Source organism: Embiotoca jacksoni, unplaced genomic scaffold (genome assembly GCF_022577435.1).
Source record: "Embiotoca jacksoni isolate LCO1_2020_lvr unplaced genomic scaffold, fEmbJac1.0.p SCAF_30, whole genome shotgun sequence".
NCBI classification, from domain to species: Eukaryota; Metazoa; Chordata; class Actinopteri; family Embiotocidae; genus Embiotoca; species Embiotoca jacksoni.
The window spans coordinates 2,079,560-2,096,591 of NW_027185382.1; the positions used below are offsets into that span (position 1 = coordinate 2,079,560).

Below are 17,032 nucleotides of genomic sequence, written 5' to 3' on the forward strand. Positions count from 1 at the left end.
GGTAGAAAGTGAGCAAATTGACATGATTCGCCAGGTTTGAATTTGATTCTGCTCACTTTTATTCTTGCATACATTTTCTTTATCTCCATTCTTTCCACTTTCTTTATCCCATTTCACTTTCCATAACTTTGTTTCTTTCCTGCTGGTTTCCTTCACCTCTTCACCCATGATTTTGTTCTACATGTCATCCTTTCCCTCTGACTAATCCCTTTACTGCACCCTCCCCCTCTTTGTTCTTTATGCACCCTTCTTGTCCACCACCTCCTTGTAACACATCTTCTCATCTCCCTCTTTCTTGTTCTGCTCACCCTCGCAGGGCCCCGACCAATGTGTAAAATGCCTGCACTTCAAAGATGGACCCAACTGCGTGGAGAAGTGCCCCGATGGGTTGCAGGGCGCCAACAGTTTCATCTTCAAATACGCCAAGGCCAACAACGAGTGTCATCCCTGCCATGCCAATTGCACACAGGGGTAAGAGAGAGATGATGCATAAAGATGGTGTGTCCACGTATAAAAGTTAATCCATTTCTTTTAAGTGTTCACTCACTTTCGTGTTTTCCTGAGCAACCTCCGGCTTACATGCTGTTAAAAGCATCACAAAGGCATACTGCATTGCTCTCAGGTAGTATTACAGACATGCAGCACCTCCCTCACAAGGCAGGAGAGAAAGAGAGGGGGAGAACACATGACTTAATCTTGCAGCTGCTACATTCCCTGACCTGTAGCTGGATTCAGGGGGCCCTCCAGTCAGGGGAAGAATGTATTGACCCTCCAGGTGCAGTGCAGATGATGTATAAATGAAGAGATAGGTGCAGGCAGAGAGCAGGTAGAGAGAAGATATAAAGCCAGGGTGCAATGTAAGGTGGGAAGATGTAGACAAGAGAGGGAAGCTGGCGCCAGGTAAAGGAGGAGGTGGAGGAGTTATCTGAGGACAAAAGCAAAATGCACTGGAGATCCAAAAGGGTCATTTTAAACTAAATACATTTTGTTTTTCAAAGATAATCGTAGAAAACAAGCCATTAGGAAACATGAATGTCAGCCCCGGAAACTTGTTGACATTTTTTTTTAGCAAAGTTAATGATGGAGTTTTGATTTTCAAAAGATTCTCTCAAAAACACAACCAAGAAACATATTTACAAAAGATTGAATAGTTCATTTAATGCATTTAAGGATTGTATAGATAGGGTTGCGTATACTTCTGAGTGTAGACCTACAGAAACTGCAAAACATGTAAAACCTGAAATTAAAACTTAAAATTAAATGCAATTAAACTCACAGTTTAGCCACCATCCAGCTATATTTCCTTTTTCCTCCTAAACAAACACATTTTACTACCGAGGCCGGAGCAGCATTAAAACTTCAAATGAGTCTCTGGATGCAAAGAAAATGTACCCTCTTTACATACCAACGTAAACGAGGGTTTTCATCCTCTCAAGCACGTCTTTAGAAGTCATTGTGGCTGTCACTTTGAACTCAAACCTTTGTCTTTACTAAAACCAAGGCAATAGCATGAGGGAAGCAGCCGAACAGTAGGGGATGGTCAGAGAGCAGAAAGGATATGATGGTCGAGGGGCTGAGCTGGAGCTTGTCTGTGGTCTCAGCAAAGTTAGAGCTCTAAATCCTAGAAACCGGGCTGGCGAGATGATGTGAGGTGGAAAGGGACCTAATGTTCTGTCTCTCACATGGCAGGAGGTTATTTTACTTCACTGGAGCTACCCTGTAACTGTTGATGATATCAGAGCAGCTTTGAAGAGGCCAAATAAACTCGATTTTTTTTTTTTTTTTTTTTTTTTTTTAAAGGATGGGTCAAAGATGAGGAGAACACAATGACAGAGACGGTAAAAGTCAGATGTGTAGTTTTCACTGAGACATGACCATTCTTAACTCGACTGCGAATACTAATCTGTCATGGCCTTGGCATGACAACTCCTCCTGTCAAGCCCTGCCATCTTATTCTGGCCTCTAACCACAGGGGGCTCTTAACATCAAGACGCAACCTGAGGCCAAGTATTTTAGGGTATGAGGGTTTGAGTGAGACATTGCAGAGGTCAAAGGTCAGGATCAAAATAAATCAGCATCCCTGGAGCTTGTATAAAATCAGTAACTCACTTAAGGACAAGTCCGAAAGAAAGATGTCGTTATTACTAAAGGAGAAGAGCATGTCCTGTACCTGGCTTGTTGTGTTTCTTGTCAGAAAGTCTTTGTTCTCTTGTAACACAGGAGGGAAACTAACTCAAACACACCTCCAGGCACACACAACATCAGATACGGAAACTGTTTGCCTGCTAATTAGCCATTTGGTGCACAGTTTAATTGACAACGAGGCGACTTCACGAAGCCACAGTTGTCACCGATTTAATTCCTAAGTTAGCCCGCTCTCCTACTTTGTAATTTGTTGTGTCTCATGTGCACATGCAGCTTGCACGCACATACACGCACGCACATAGACACACACAGATGCATTCAAAAACTGTTCTCCTGTGTCTATTCTGCTGTTCAAAGTCCTCCAATCAAGAATCAAGAATTAATGAGCAGCTAAGAGTCGGCTCTAATCACTGCCTGCTTACTTAATGTTAACAAGTTCTCACTGATCTCTGTGTTGTCAGCACGTTCCAGTGGCTTTGATGGTTGAGATAGCAAAAATCATTACTTGTATTACAGGCACCTTTAAGTAATAATGAATTCAATAAAATCTTTAATATTTAAATAAATAAAAAACCATTTTTGCCACCCTATGCCAGCAGAAACGGCCTTTAAACACAATACTGACATCTAAGATTTGACATTCACTTCTCATTTATGCAGAAAATACGATCACATCTCGCTGATACATACATACAGCAGCATTAGTGTACGTTTAGGGTTGTGCTTCTGGCCACTTGATCAATATACACTCTCCTTTCACCTCTGCTTTGATCTCCACCAATTCTTGAGGGAAATATCTGCTTATAGCTACTTAATGCTGCTCTTTCTTGCCGTTTGGGGCTTTTGATCAGGTGGAGTGCGGTGGGATTTTTAGAGCATTTTCTTTGCACAAATCGGCTGCTTGCTGCGGCTGTAAATTATGCCAGTAAGACCCAAAACACTCAAGTTTAGAGTTGGAAAATCCAAAGAAATAATGATGAAGCTCCATAAAATAGAGAATTGCAAAGTCAGTGATATTTATCTGTAGATTCATCATGAGAGTGACCTTTTTTACAGGTTGTCATGTGACATGCTACAGTGTTAGTGTGATTTTAGTTTTAAGGGTTTAATGACAAGGACAGCAGAAGTAAAACTAGCTTTAAAGCAGAGCTGTGCTGCAGAATGCTACAGAAATATTCCTCCAGCTGCTGTATTTATGGAAAAGGAGGTGCACAAAGCAGTTGTGAAGGGAATGCATTAGGTAGATAACACCTCTGTCACACAAGAATATATTCATCTACACTCCACTTACACCAACCTGACTCTGTGTCTACCGACCACAACATCACACCCAATATTTCTCAAGCTCCTTCTTGGTTTTCAGCTCAAGTAAGGGAATACTCAGCGGAAAAACAAAACTCCTTACTGCGCCTCTGAATGGTTCAAGTGCTTTGGTTGGAAAATGCTGTTAGAACTAAATGATGCAGGAATGTTTTGTCGGTGAACAAATGCATTCAGATAGAACGTGAAACAAACAAGAACAATATCTTCCAGCCCAATTGCCTCTTCCCGTCATATTGACAAGTGGTCAGCCGTGCTAGGGATTGCCTTTTCTACAGGTCCCCGCCTAGTGACAGCTGATTGACAAGGATGAAAGACAACATGAGGTTTACTCATAACCTGTCCCTGATTTAATGGATGATCTCTCTGGTTTCTCTGCCCTGCAGGTGCATCGGGCCAAGACTCCAAGATTGTGTTGGGATGATGGACAGGTAAGAGATCTGAAAATACATTTGTAATGTGGGGTTGGGAGACCACCGTCGGATCCTGCCACAACTCGTTAAAGTTTATTTTAAATCCCGTTTCGCATGATACTCATTAACAAGAGTGAAGTCAGTTTTGTATTTTCTAATTGACGGATGACTTAAAGATCTTTTGTTGTGGTCTAAGCTTGTACTAAGCCTTCTTGTGGTCCAATTACGGTACTGTGAGCATCCGATGTGTGTTGATGGAACCACTGCAGAAACAAAACTCTTAACACATGCAAGATACAGTGTGAGCAAGTTCCCTGGAAACTTTATGTTGAAACAACAACTTAATCTCTTCATTATATATATATATATTTTCAGTTAATTTATTTATTTTCATTTCAGTTGTCGGTCTTTACTCTTTATCTAAAGTTAATGTTGAGTCAGATTTAAAGGAACAGTTTGAAATTATTGGAAACTGTTGATCAAAACTCTCATAATTATCTGTTACACAACAGCGGCGATTGAAGGAATTAAGTTTCCGATTTTCCGTCTCATTCTCATGAAGTTTGGTACAAACGTTCACTTAGACTCAAGGATGGACTGATTAGATCTTGGTGGTCAATGTGACCTCACCAAACACATTTGTGGCCATATATCAAGAATAATTTAAATAAGTGAATTACCCAGAATGTTGAACTATTCCTTTGAGAGACTAAAATCAGGACTTGATATTTGTGAATGGCTTGTTTGCGATCAAATCCAACTTATTAGAGATGTTTTGACCAGGTTAAATTATCCAAAAAATGACTAAGACTTGCCCCAGAAATGACTCACCAAAGGGACTGATATCATTATTAATATTAACAAGAGGAAAAACAAGCACAGCCAGGTTGGTTTAACTAATGCAGAGTATGTGATCAGCCATACAACCTCGATAGCCTAAAGACAACAGCAACAATCCAATTAAAAGACCCATAAAAGATCTTCATAGATAGAGCACATTCAAAAGACTGACAGGCTCATTTTAATTTCACTAAACCAGCAAAGCTGTATAAAACAGAGGCCATGAGATCCTCTTAGGCAGAGGAAACTGAAATGAGACCTTTTTACTTTCCTCTGGGAGGCTTCAGCTGAGTCTCTGGTGTCTGACTTCTGCTGCTCTTACAATGGCATTATTCCCCCGTCTCATCAGATGACCCTGTGTCGTTTGTTCTGCTCTAAACCCTTTCCTCCTAATTAGAGGAGTCCTCTCCCTTGTCTAGTGCTGTCTCACTCCGTTATTTGTCTCACCACTCTTCTTTGTTCGTCTTCCTTCTCCCACTCTCTTTGCTTCGTTCTCATATCCTGACCTATATGTAAATGTTTCTGAGTAAGTTTTTTTTCTTGGATGTTTCACTTGTGTTTTCTTTTTCTCCATCTTTTATTTTTTCCTTTCTGTCTTTTTATTCACCCCCCCCCCCCCCCCCCCCAAACGGTTCCTTTATTTGTCATCTTTTCTCCTTGTCTCTCTTCCGCCCTCGACCTAATCATTCCAAACTGCTGCATTACTATTCTCCACATGGCTGTATATCTCATTGTCAGAACCCACAGCCTCCTTGTAAATTTCAAGCTCCCCCTTCTTTTACTCCGTCACAATCGATATGGCAAATGCTGCGGCACCTTGCTCCACCATAGCGCCGTGATACACGAGTCTTCCATTAGCTGCTAATGGCTTCTACAACTAATAGAGTTTTGAACCTCAAGTATCAGCTAGAAGAGGGTGTTATTTTATACCATGTGGTTGTGTTTTCAAAAAAGAAAATAGGAAAAGCAGTGAAGATCCCGGCATCCGTAACAAGGCAAAAAAAATAAATAAATAAAGACGAGAGGGAAAAGAGTAATATAAAGACGGGATTGAGTGGTAGTTTAACAGTAGATACAAGTGCAAGAGGTACGTAAATGGCAAATGCATTAGCGCCATCATTAGTGAAGAGAAAGAGCTTTTAACTTTCAACCTTTAGGCTTGCCTTCAGCAGATCCCCCCCCCCCACCAGACGATGCAGAAGCAATTTGTGAAGGATAGGCACTTTTAATATCTCGTTTATTTGTAATTCTAAAGTCAGAAGTCATGAGTTTTTCCATGTTAGAGATCCCTGGTTAGGGTTTAAGAATAAGGAAATCCAGTCCACTATCGCACTTTTCTGTGAACTCATCGAACAGGAGCACATCCAAAAAAGCTTTTTTCTTTTGACCTGTAAAAGTAGAAGCAGCTCTCACTTGAAAATAGCTGTGCGCTCTATAGGACTGTTTGGGAGCATGAACACAACCATAAATAGCTGTGTGTTTGTATGACAGAGCTATTTATTTTTAAATATAAAATTAAGCTACACAATAAGTTGAGGACGATAGGGCAGGAAGGAGTTGAGGAGAGATGGATAAAAGACGTGATCTAAGATGTCACGAGTCGTGTTGTAAGGGCAACAAAAAAGGGGAAGTACTCGCTTGTCAAGCTATGAAGTAGTGAAGTAGTTGATACATTTAAAACTGTCTGTTTACCTGTGCAACATGCAGCACAAACAAGCTTTTTCATTGCTATTTCCAGATGCTGAAAGAGCATTTATAGCACAACAGATCACTGGCATTAAAGGATTTCTAGGACTGATAGAAATAAAACATTTGATTTCAGTTTCACAGTCGCCTCGATCACTTTTTTTTAGCTGCAGACATTCAAGCAGAAAACTTGATTTGACATTCAGGGGTTAAATCTGATGTTTTTTGGGCATGTAAGAGCAGATTGGACAATTTGTCAGCACCAGCTGAGGTTTGCACTTTCTTTCAAAGTGCCTTTTAGTTTCTTAATGTTTCAGCAATATTAATGTTTTTTCTCCTTCTTCTATCTCTACAGGACACCCCTAATAGCAGCTGGCATTATCGGCGGGCTATTTATCATCGTCATTCTGGCGCTCAGTGTGGCCGTATATGTTCGACGCAAGAGCATCAAGAAGAAGAGGGCCTTGCGGCGCTTCTTGGAGACGGAGGTGAGAGGGTGGAGGTCAAACCAACAGCAACCTTAATCATTTTTTTTCCGCAGGAAAAGCTTGTTTAAGCAGTTAAAACAGGGTATTGTTATTTTCTCTAGCTTTTTTTGTATAGTAGAAATTTCTTGAGAGACAGTCTGACAGTTAATCGTTTCTCTACGAAAGATCCTCAGTTATCATCAACAAATTACAGCAGTGTGATGACTTTTATTGATCCCAGAGAGGAAACGATTCTTCAAAAAAAGCTGCCTTACTCTGAATGTGTGTGTTTCCCAATTAAGCTCAACACACAAGCTCAACTTAGTTCTTAGATGGGACATTCATATGGGTTTCTGCTCTTTATAACAATTTTGTCCTTATCCTTTAGCTCAAAGGTGCAGTGCATCCATAAGCAAACCTTGAAACATTAAACCTTGACGATGGTACTTAGATAAACCACGCAGAGCGCAGGAGGTTTTAAAATTATGCATGGCCGCCATTGCCCATCGATCTGGCCTTGAAGAAGGTTCATTTATGGGAAGCATTACGTAGCGGAGCAGACTTTATATAAAAAGAAGAAAGTCAAATACTGAGTGCAGGTGAGTGCAGGGTTTATGTGCAAGTGTGTGATTTCGTTCTTTGGTTGATCACTTTTGTGGTGCGAGAAGACACTCTTGCCCTGTTTCCTGTGTGTGTGTTCCAGCAGTTATGTCACCACTGCAGGTCCGCTGAGTGGCCTTGCCTGTAGGAGTGGGGTAGGCTGCTTGTCATTCTGCATTAGTATAATTTGCAGGTAGAGGCAGCAGTGTTATAGACAGCTGTCAGGCCAGAGACGGGAATTGGAAGAGGGCGGCCATGGGCAGCTTCTGCCTCATCCCGGCGATGCGCATCCATCTTAATCAACCAGGCCCTGTGCTGACAGCCGCTTGACCTGGAGGGAAGTCTTCAGTCCAAGCAGATTCGCTAATGTACTGTCACGGAGAAGGAGGGGCTGAGAAGCATCGGGCTAGAGGGGGATCCTCTTGACCCCTCTGCATCTTCATGCATAAAGTTGTCCTGAGGCTGATTTTTGCTCGTGCACAGTTTGACTCCACCAGGAGAACATGAAACATAGTCAGTCGAGTCAATTTCCCCATCCTCCGAGGAGACTTAATTGGGTGTAAAAGTAATTAGACATAATAAAATCTTAAACGCCTGTGGCAGGTTGGCCTACAGGTTAGACAGACCACTCATTAAGAGTAGGTTACAGGTCCAGTCCCCACAACAGCCATATGCGTGCATATTAGCAACCTGGAGTGGTGTCCTGAGCATGACATTTGATCAGTCTTTGTAGGTCATCGTGTATAAGAGCATTAGCTGAATGGGGAAGAACAAAGCTGTGAAAACGCCACTACCTGACAGTTATGATTCGTGCCTGCAGGGAAGCCAATTTGTAATCTGTTTCCATCATTTAAGCTAAAAGAAAAATACGACTTTCAGTCCCAAATGCTCCCATTCGTGTTAATTCTGGTGGTCGTACTGCTAAAGTAAGCATGAAATACTTGATTTTGATGCCACCTCTTATTTCATCTCACTCTGGAATTTAAATACTTCTCTTGAATGTATCAATTCACACTGCATGCATACTTTGTGTACACACACAGATCCTCTTTTCCCTGTTCACTTTCTGTCTGAATGCTGTTCTTTACTCTCACCTACCCAGCATACTAAACAAATCCTGCACTTCTTTCAGTCTATATCATACTTTCCAAAGGCTCTTTTTGGCTGATGAAACTATGCGATAGGGTTTGGATGGCTGGTGAATGTGGATTCTCTATTCAAACGAAGAATAGAGCCGAGTCTGCGCCTGTGAATGGAGATCAAGCTTGTGTGGATGAGGGATTTGGGGACAGCGAAGGCTCAGGGACTCCCCCTCTCTCTCCTTATCTGCCATAGCTTTTTTTAAACAAAGAGTTCACCTCTTGTGTCAGACAGGGAAAAGATGCCTCCAGTACCTGCTGTCAAAATGTGTTCTGAGCACTGAGCCGCCATTTCCATATCAAGGACACATGTGTGCCAAAACACACAGATATTTCATTTCTTTATTTGTTTTCTCCGTTTTAGTATTCTCTGTCTGTTCTTGTGTCCTCACCTTTCGTTTTTCTTTTCTGTTCTCCATTTTGATCTCTGTACTTCTATTTATCCGTCTCCCTCCCTTCTGAACACACATTTTATTATTCTTTTTAACCCTCTGTCTCTGTGTTTTAGTTTTTTCCCTCTCCCTCACGCATGTTGAAAAAAGTCTGGAGACTAATATAAAAAAGCCCATCTTACACCGCGCTGCCTTTTAAAGAAGCCTCTGAAAACAAATTACTTTTCACAGGGAGAGACGGCACGAACAGCAGAGCCCCCTCACTGTTGTAACTCAACTCCAGGCTTTGAACTTTGACCCCAGTCCAATGAAGCAGGACTAATGCGCTCAGAATCGCCCTCTCCTACTTCCCCCCAAAGTCCGATTCTAGCTGCTTTGTACAGACATGGGCAATGTGAGTGTTTCAGCACCACAGGGTGTGGACAGCTCCCGTGCTGCGTACATGCTCTCCTCTGCTCTCTTACAAGAAGGATTTCAGAATTCGAGGGAGCTGGACAGCTCCTGTGGTTCGCCCTGGGGCAGACTGGCTGAACGGAGGCATGGGACAATATTACAAATGTATGTAGTGCAGCCAAACATTGTTCATTATACTGAACCTTGTGTTAAATTTTAGATCACAGAGAGTCCAAAATTTTGGTTCAGCCACAAAAAAACAGATGAGAAACTTATATTATGAAACATATTTTGGAATTTAAGGGAGTCATCCGTAAAACTGGCACAAATTGTATGTTATTTTATTTCTGACTTCTCACTTTACTCAAAAAATGTAACTACCGTTTACCCCAAACACGTCAGGATATCTAATGAAACAGCAACATATGCAGAAAATGATGCAGGTACTAGTCAAAAGCTTCAGTTAATGTTCATATCCAACATCTCACAGATCTTCTCGTGACTCTGACAGTCGCACTGTTGTTGTTGTTGTTGTTATTCACGGGGGGCAAACTTGTTTGAGTATTTCGGAAACTGCTCACTTCCTGGGATTTTCATGCACAACCATCTTTGAGGTTTAATCAGAATAAACAAATGCTCAGAAACATTCAGTAAGTGGCAGTTCTGCAGACAAACACGCCTTGTTGCCGAGAGAGGTCAGAGGCCAGGCTGCTTCGAGTTGACAGAAAGGCTACAGTAAGGCACATAACAACTCTTTACAACTTTAGTTGATCAGGAAAGCATCCCAGACTCACAACACGTCAAAACTTGAGGCAGATGGGTTACAACAGCAGAGGACCACGTCAGGTTCTACTCCTGTCAGCCAAGAACAGAAATCCGTGGCTGCGGTGGGCACAGGCAGACCAGAATTGGACAGCTGAAGACTGGAAAAACATATCCTGGCAGAAATCCCGGCACGACATAGATTTTATGTTTTTCTTGCTTTGCTGATTAGCTGGATCAGGTGTGTTCAGCCAATCAGGAGCTAATGAGGTGTGGGCATGGTAGAGGAGTGCCAGAGCTTCCAAAGGACCAGGAGAGGACTTTTCCTTTTTAGGCGTAGCCCAAGAAGATGTTTTCTGTGCCAGTTACTGTCCCTGTTTGAGGTAAACTGGCTTTCTAGAATGAATGTAAAGCAACTAAAAAGTAAAATATAGTTTAAATGCATATAGCAGAGTAAAAGTTGGTTCATTGCTGCTGTTGTTAGCTCACTCATACGAATATCCTTGCATACTGATGGGCATCCTCTGTTGCTGTTATGCGCCAATTGTCTTAATGAGCTCACTGTAACATCGTGGCTCCCCAAGTACAGTGGAACACAAGATATTTAACTATTCCAGACAGATTCAGAGTGTAAATTCAAGAAAAAATAAGATGCATATTTTTGCATCAAACAGTGTTGGAGTAACTTAACCTCGTATGTTTATCCCACATGTCCTGCATTGGAAGTTTTGTTTCTTAATAAGCCTCCTGAACCACTATTAGGTCATTTGGCTTTTTATAATTCCTACATTTGTAGAATATCTATAAATAGTAGTCAAAATATTGAAGACAACACAGTGTTATTTGAAAAAAATGATCGTGCATGTATTGCAGCTCCAGCTCCACCTACTGTGATTGCTGCGAGGCAAAAGTTTGCAGCAGGACAGTGTTGCCTCCCCTCAATGTATTTCAATTACACAGCACAACAAATGTAGCATTTTGAATCGGTAATGTGAACATTAAAGCATATACCCGAGGGTTTGCAGCGCAATTGTATGTTTGAGGACACTGTTTACTTATTCAATACACAATAATTTTGTGAATGTATTCTAGCTCGAGGCTCGAACATACTGCTTATTTGTCCAATGAAGCAGCCGAATCCTCTCCACCGTGCCACCAGTGGAGCTCATTTGGCAAAGGCACAGTGCATTATTAGCTGGTAAATAAAGTGGCGTGGCGAGAGTGTGTGTGAGTGAGAACGAGCTCAGGAGACTTTTGTCGGCCATGGGTCTGTATGTTATTTAATAGACCTCTCCCTCTCCTCCCAGTCCAGTCCAGCCTCGTCCTAATGAAACAATAACAGCTACAGCCTGTCACCATCTGCTCTTATTACTGCTCCGTCACCGCCTCCCCGCGCCTCATCTCTGCTCTCTCTCTCTTTCCAAATTCCTCTGTGTCTCTCCACCCACAGCGTCACTTGTATTATTGTTATTCATTCAATGTATGCACAAACACACTGATGCAAATAATGCTCTTTGCCCAAATACCAGGCTGATATGATGGATGTGACCAAAGCTCGTCCTTCCTGTCGAGGTAAATATTCAGCAGCCAGTGATTCTGTGTAATTTAATAGTTAATTTAATGGCCAAAAACTGTGCTTTGTACATAAATAATAGCTAAACCCAGGGTATAACTGAAGAGTTTGTGTCATCGGATGGCATAAATTTGGTGTATATTGAACATTAAAGAAAAACAATGAGGTTGTCCTCACGCTAAACTGTGCAAGCTCTGTGAAATGACTTGATTAATCCCAGCAGAACATTCACAAGCAACTGTGTATTGTTTATTTATGCATTCAAATCATCATTGGAACTTGAATTTACTACATTAATATGCAGGGTTATTAAAACAACACAATCAGTTAACAATTAATGAGAGCAGAAGAATTCCCTTCAGAAAATGAAGTCCTTGTTATTTACACTGAATATTGTTGAACGCTGAAGAAAAAAAAATTGAAAAACAGAATGCTGTTCAGTCAACATAGCTCAGATTGCTGTCTTGTATCCAAAACATTAAAATGGAGCCATGCAATTTCTTCAAAAGAGTTTATTTGTTGAAATCAAAACTTAATTATTGACCTTTTTAAAGAAAATCTGACTGAGCAGTTTCTCTTTGCATGTAGTAGATGCTATTGAGCTTTCAAATATATGACATTTTCCAGAATGTCCTGGAGGTCTCGATATTTATTTCCACACTTGCAATTGTTTTAAGACAATAAGATTTGATGGACCAGTGGACAAAATGACGGGCTTAAGATGGAGGTTTTGACCATGATTACACCATCACTCAGCCATCCTCTCAATGCTTTCCACTTCCCGTCTCTTTTAGAATGTATTCGTCATTTTCCTTCCCTCTGCTCCGTCTGCCAACCCACTTCCTGCCATGACATCACAGCAGGCTTACACGGCGCCTTCGGGCCCCGCCATAACAACAGCCATTAAACGACATGTCATTCCCGGGCTGCAGGCAATGTCATCCATTCTGCGGACCGGCCTGGCACTGCGATTGCCGGCCCTATTGCACTGACGGTTTTATATCACATTGAGTAAGTGCTTGTATGGCTGACCGACTGATATATAGTCTCATTATATTGTTTGATGGCCGTGGTTGAGCCGGGTGATTATGTCGCTGATAAACCACAGCGAATGAGGGACCCGATAGGCTGATAGGCTCATTAAGACATGTATTGATCAGAGGCATTGACTTTGTGTGTGTGAAGGTTTGTGTTATGGTGTGAAATGCGTGTTGTGTGTGTTTATGTGTGTTTGTGTATAAGTGTGTGTGTGTGTGTGTGTGTGTGTGTGTGTGTGTGTGTCCCCTCTGGCTCAGATCTTTTCACAGCTCGGTTTCAGGTGCCAGCTCCTGCTCTTTATATTTAGTAGCCGAGGCTTTGTTCAGCGGCTAGTGGTGAGGCGGGTGGCCAGGCCAGCTGCTAGGATGCTGTTCAGTGTCAGCTGTTACTGGCGGGGAGGCAGCACGGAGGAGGCTTGTCATAACCTTGAATTGGAATTGTTTTGTATGTGCACAGCTGGTGAACTGATACTCTTTGTCGCCTGTGATAGCAGCTGACACCGGACTGTGATTTGCTTAGTGGTGGGCGCACTGCAGTCCACATTGCTAACTGGCAGTTCTGACAGAACTTCACATTCACACCCCTGAATTATTTGTATTTCGTGTGTGTGTGTGTGTGTGTGTGTGTGTGTGTGTGTGTGTGTGTGTGTGTGTGTGTGTATTGCAGAATGAATCATAGCTATCAGGACAGGACAGTCAATGGTTTTGGCTCCTTATTTATTTGGAGCCGCAAATAAAATCTTTTGTGTTCACCTTGTGCCGCACTTTTCAAGACCTGCTTTTTACTTATTATTTCAAATGCATGCTCTCAACAGCTCCTAAGATGTGTTTTAGCATTCAGAGTGCCAAGAACAAGAGGTTAAAAATACTCTGACTTGAAGCAAAAGAAAGACACGCTTCAGGATTTCAGTAGTTTCATAACAAAAGCAATCGCTGTGAGGAAGCCTTCTCATGTTTTTGGCACCCAGTTGCTATAAAAACAAGGTGGCAAGTGGGATAAATAGTCCTAATATGTGTGTGTGTGTGTGTGTGTGTGTGTGTGTGTGTGTGTGTGTGTGTGTGTGTGTGTGTGTGTGTGTGTGTTTCTCAGCTGGTGGAGCCCTTGACCCCCAGTGGAACGGCCCCGAACCAGGCTCAGCTGCGGATCCTGAAAGAGACGGAGCTGAAGAGGGTCAAGATTTTGGGTTCAGGAGCTTTTGGAACAGTCTACAAGGTCAGTGTGTGTGTGTGTGTGTGTCTGCATTTCTGTCTGTTTGTATTTCATGTGTACGTGCGCATGTATATTATCCACACACCAGCTCTCATTCAAATGTTCACCCTCCACATTATAAATCAAACATCAGTGAGTCAGCTAAATGACTAAGAAGATACTCCAGCACATTGTTTCTTTCAACAGACTGCCCTCTCACCAGCAGAGCAACTCTGCTCGACAACCTAAACAATAAGCATAAACATTTCCCTTTGTTCCAAAGTTTCCTGTCAGACATGAGCCTAGGGCGGCTCAAGGACCTGGAACGGAAACTGCCGTTTGCTTGCCAAATTCACTGCCCTTGGCAAAATTATTCATACCACCCCGAAACTCAGCAAACTCATTGAATACATACTGCATCTTCCTCCAGCAGCTCTAAACTCCTCTCAATGCCAGTATTGATGTGCCTGTTAAATTTTATGGAAAATGTTATTTCATTTATCCTGCATACAATTTATAGCTGTATGATCCACTGCTGCTTGCTTGGAGCAGGTGGATAAATTTAAGCTTCATTTATAAAATAATTTTAGACTCACCTGGAAACAAACCAGGTGCTTTGAATATTTAATCATTTCTTCCAGTGATAAGCAGGCCATCAGAGCTCAGCTTTGACCGAGCATCATTTAACAACGGTAGCTTAGATGACCTGCAGAGGAATGCTAGCAGGACAGTAGACACTGTTAAACACAACCACTACCAATCAAACTCATCCAGCTGTGTTTTGGCATGCTTATTGAGACTTAGAGCAACACATTTATAGTGATTGCTTGTATATTTCAGGGCATCTGGGTCCCAGAAGGTGAGACAGTGAAGATCCCCGTGGCTATTAAAATCCTCAACGAGGCCACCGGTCCGAAAGCCAACGTGGAGTTCATGGACGTGAGTATTTATATCGCAACAATTTGTGTCTATTTTCATCTGTGTGGCTCACGCCTGTGTGTCTGAGCCGTAAAGTCTTAGTCCTGTCAAAGAGATGGCTGAGCCTGTCACTTTGTGGGATTGTGCATTTGGTGGTAAATTCTTATGAGAGCACCATCTCAGTCAGAGTCTGTAATAAAGTGAACTGCACTGCGCTGTACAGCTGGGCATGTATTGAACAAGACTCTATTAAAAAACAGCACTTGTTTATGAGATATGGCTTTATTGGAATCCAGGACTGATAGAGAGGAGAAGAAGAGGAGGAAGAGAGTGAGCTGTGAAGTTTCCACTTCTTACCATCTAATCTTTGTCAGCCTCTCCGCTTTCCTCTCTCCCCTTTCTTCCAGTATCCTTCACTCATCTTTCTTTTCACACGCAGGTCTTCGTGACTAATATTTTTTACATATTCATATATTCATTTTACATATTGGTATTCTCCAATGCTCATATATGGACATTGGTTCTTGTAACCCCCTGAAACAATCCACGAATGAATGAATCATTATCCACAACCAGTTGACAACTAACCATAACGCAAACTAGTCTTATTTGACCTCCTTTCATAATCCTCCTGCTGACTGTACTTCCACCTCCTTTTTTCCCCTTCCTGCCCAGTTTTTCCTCTCCCCACATCTTCCCTCTCTTCCATGCTCTGTGTTCCTCCCAGCGGGGATCTCTGTCCATCCAGAGCCAATATGCTCTGTCTGCTGGCTTGTTAAACAGCAATCTAAAGGCAGGCTCACGCCTCGCCACTGAGAAACTAGCCATTGGAGTGCTAGCTCCAAACACACTCCCAAGGTCCACACAGATACGCACACACACACACACACACACACACACACACACACCAAACACCACACTCTTTGCTACAGAAAGCTTTCCCAGGTGGTGGCGGCCTCAAGAGATGTGGGGTGATTTGCTTGTGTTGGCAAATATGTGAATGTGAGTGAACGAGTTGATTATTTGATATGTGAAATGCAACGTCCTAATAATACACTAATTTAGTGTGTTTTGATGCATACACACACTTCCACCTTCACACACACACATGCTGAAACATGAAGCAGCTTTGAGGGGCTCTGTGAGTCTATCACTCGGTGTGTGTGTGTGTGTGTGTGTGTGTGTGTGTGTGTGTGTGTGTGTGTGTGTGTGTGTGGGAAAGTGAGCAAGTGAGTGAGAAAGGAGGGTCAGCCCGCAGTAATGGAGGTCAGCGCTCAGGGAGATGAGAGAGAAACCAAAACACACACACGCACTCCCATGCACACACACAAGTCCTCGTAACGTGTGCCCGGAGAGTAGAAAGCAAGAGCAAGAGTTTAGCCCGACATAGTTTACGACTCCCGGGTCTTTTGAGATCACTGAGTGAGAATGAAAGCGCTGTCTCCTTCTTTCTGTTACACACACAGATTTCGTCCCTCCCTCCTTCTCTTTTTCTTCCTCTCTTGATCCCGAAGTGCGAGGTATGCCTGGTGAAGAGGTGGCTGGAACTGTATGAGTAGTTTGTAGCGAGGGAGCAGGTGGTTTTATGGAGTGAAGGCGTAGTGGCACTACTTTGTGCCGCGAGGCTCTGTTTAAATCAGGACACTGATGGAGCCAAAAGCCTCCCTGTGGCCTTTTGCCCCCCTCCTGTTTAGAAATAATCTACTCACACCCACACCACCAGCTCTCTCCTTCGAAGCTCATTCTTTAGCATCTAAATTTAAAAAGGCACCTCATCTATCTATCAGCTGCCCCTGGGCCAAGCCTGGATATACAACTCCTCGACCACTCGCCGTATGCAAAGATAGCGAGTGTGTGTGTCCTTGAGTGTGCGAGCCTGAGTGTTTTAGAGAGCCGCCAAGTGTGGCCGCATGTCAGACTGCGTGAATGAGAGGGGAGTGCCTGAGAGAGGCAATAGAACGACTGAAGTTGAGTGTTTTTAAGCAATGACACTAAGTGCAGCTTCTGCTCGGCCGTAATGCATGTACACCCCGGCCACGAGTAGCAGTCCTCACCATCATAACACTTCATCACCAGCACACATCCTTCTGCTTGCAGCTCCGCAAAAACAATTACCCAACATTGAGTCCCAACTGTTCAAACCTCCAGGTCCATCTGC

The 17,032-nt window shown here is 42.7% G+C and overlaps 1 protein-coding gene across 3 annotated transcripts in view; it reads left to right on the plus strand.

Moving 5' to 3' along the window:
* The window catches only part of LOC138206973 (receptor tyrosine-protein kinase erbB-4-like), a 214,241-nt gene that overhangs the window by 164,752 nt on the left and 32,457 nt on the right, over window positions 1-17,032 (plus strand). For all 3 annotated transcript variants that reach the window (XM_069163915.1, XM_069163918.1, XM_069163917.1), the window contains exons 15-19: window positions 317-471; window positions 3,852-3,896; window positions 6,760-6,892; window positions 13,858-13,980; window positions 14,797-14,895. In XM_069163915.1, coding sequence (XP_069020016.1) covers window positions 317-471; window positions 3,852-3,896; window positions 6,760-6,892; window positions 13,858-13,980; window positions 14,797-14,895 — 555 coding nt within the window. The remainder of the gene's footprint in view (window positions 1-316; window positions 472-3,851; window positions 3,897-6,759; window positions 6,893-13,857; window positions 13,981-14,796; window positions 14,896-17,032) is intronic.